This window comes from Fibroporia radiculosa (genome assembly GCF_000313525.1).
Source record: "Fibroporia radiculosa TFFH 294 genomic supercontigs, scaffold13322, whole genome shotgun sequence".
Lineage (NCBI taxonomy): Eukaryota > Fungi > Basidiomycota > Agaricomycetes > Polyporales > Fibroporiaceae > Fibroporia > Fibroporia radiculosa.
In genome coordinates, this window is record NW_012132983.1 from 2,529 (window position 1) to 3,403 (window position 875).

General features: G+C 55.4%; 1 protein-coding gene across 1 annotated transcript in view; it reads right to left on the reverse strand.

The window, feature by feature from the left end:
- FIBRA_09190 (uncharacterized protein) overlaps positions 1 to 860 on the reverse strand; it is a gene marked incomplete at both ends in the record, with an annotated part of 1,266 nt that extends 406 nt beyond the window's left edge. Inside the window, 3 exons of the mRNA XM_012321512.1 lie at positions 90 to 410; positions 466 to 739; positions 796 to 860. Of these exons, the coding sequence (XP_012176902.1) occupies positions 90 to 410; positions 466 to 739; positions 796 to 860 (660 nt within the window). The remainder of the gene's footprint in view (positions 1 to 89; positions 411 to 465; positions 740 to 795) is intronic.
- Between the last annotated feature and the right edge of the window lie 15 nt (positions 861 to 875).

Sequence of the window (875 nt, forward strand, 5' to 3'; positions counted from 1 at the left end):
AGTGTTGTTTGTGCTGTCGTTGATGTACCGCTCGGGCTGCAGGCATCACGTCAGCTCATGGCAACTCATCCGGAGTGCGCGGCACTCACGTTGAACGTCTCTGGAGCTGGGTGCCTCGACGGGTCGTGGTGCATCGAGTACGTGTTCAGGATCACGACCGTGCCCTTGGGGATGTATTGACCCTCATATGTGAAGTCTTCCGACGCAACATGGGGTGTGCCCAGCCAGAATGGATTATGCGTCCGCTCGACCTCCTTGATGATTGCGTGGCAGTATGGCAGGTTAATCTCGTCCTCAACCGTGGGCAAGCGGTCACGTCCTACCACTCTGTCGAGTTCCTCCTGCGCTTTCTTCTGGATCTCAGGATATGCAGGGATGAGAGCGGAAAACCATTGCATGATCGATGCTGTCTGCGATGCATGTTCGTCAGTTTTAAGATCAATACGATGCCCCGATTACACTCACCGTTTCAACACCACCAATCATGAACGCCGACGTCAGGATGGCCATGTCCAAGTGGTCAAGCTGCTCCTCGTCCCGCGCAAGGATCATCGTCTTCGCCAAGCACTCAGGCACGTCCTCGCCCGCCTTCATCCTCCGCTCAATGTCGTTGATCATCCCGCCGTACGTCTCTACCAGACCCTTGTGCAGCTTCTTCCCGCGAATTGACATGATAGTCGGAATCCACTGCAGGGGTGTGAAGAAGTCGACCAGATTTGACACCGGACCCGTGCAGTTCCTACATGTCACCGTCGTCATCAGCAATTATCTGGAAAGCGAAGGGAGACCGCATACATGAATTCTCGCGAGAGCTTGAGGGCCCGTCCGACGAGCGGGTGCTCAGTCGAGTCCGTCCGCATCCCAAACACAATTGT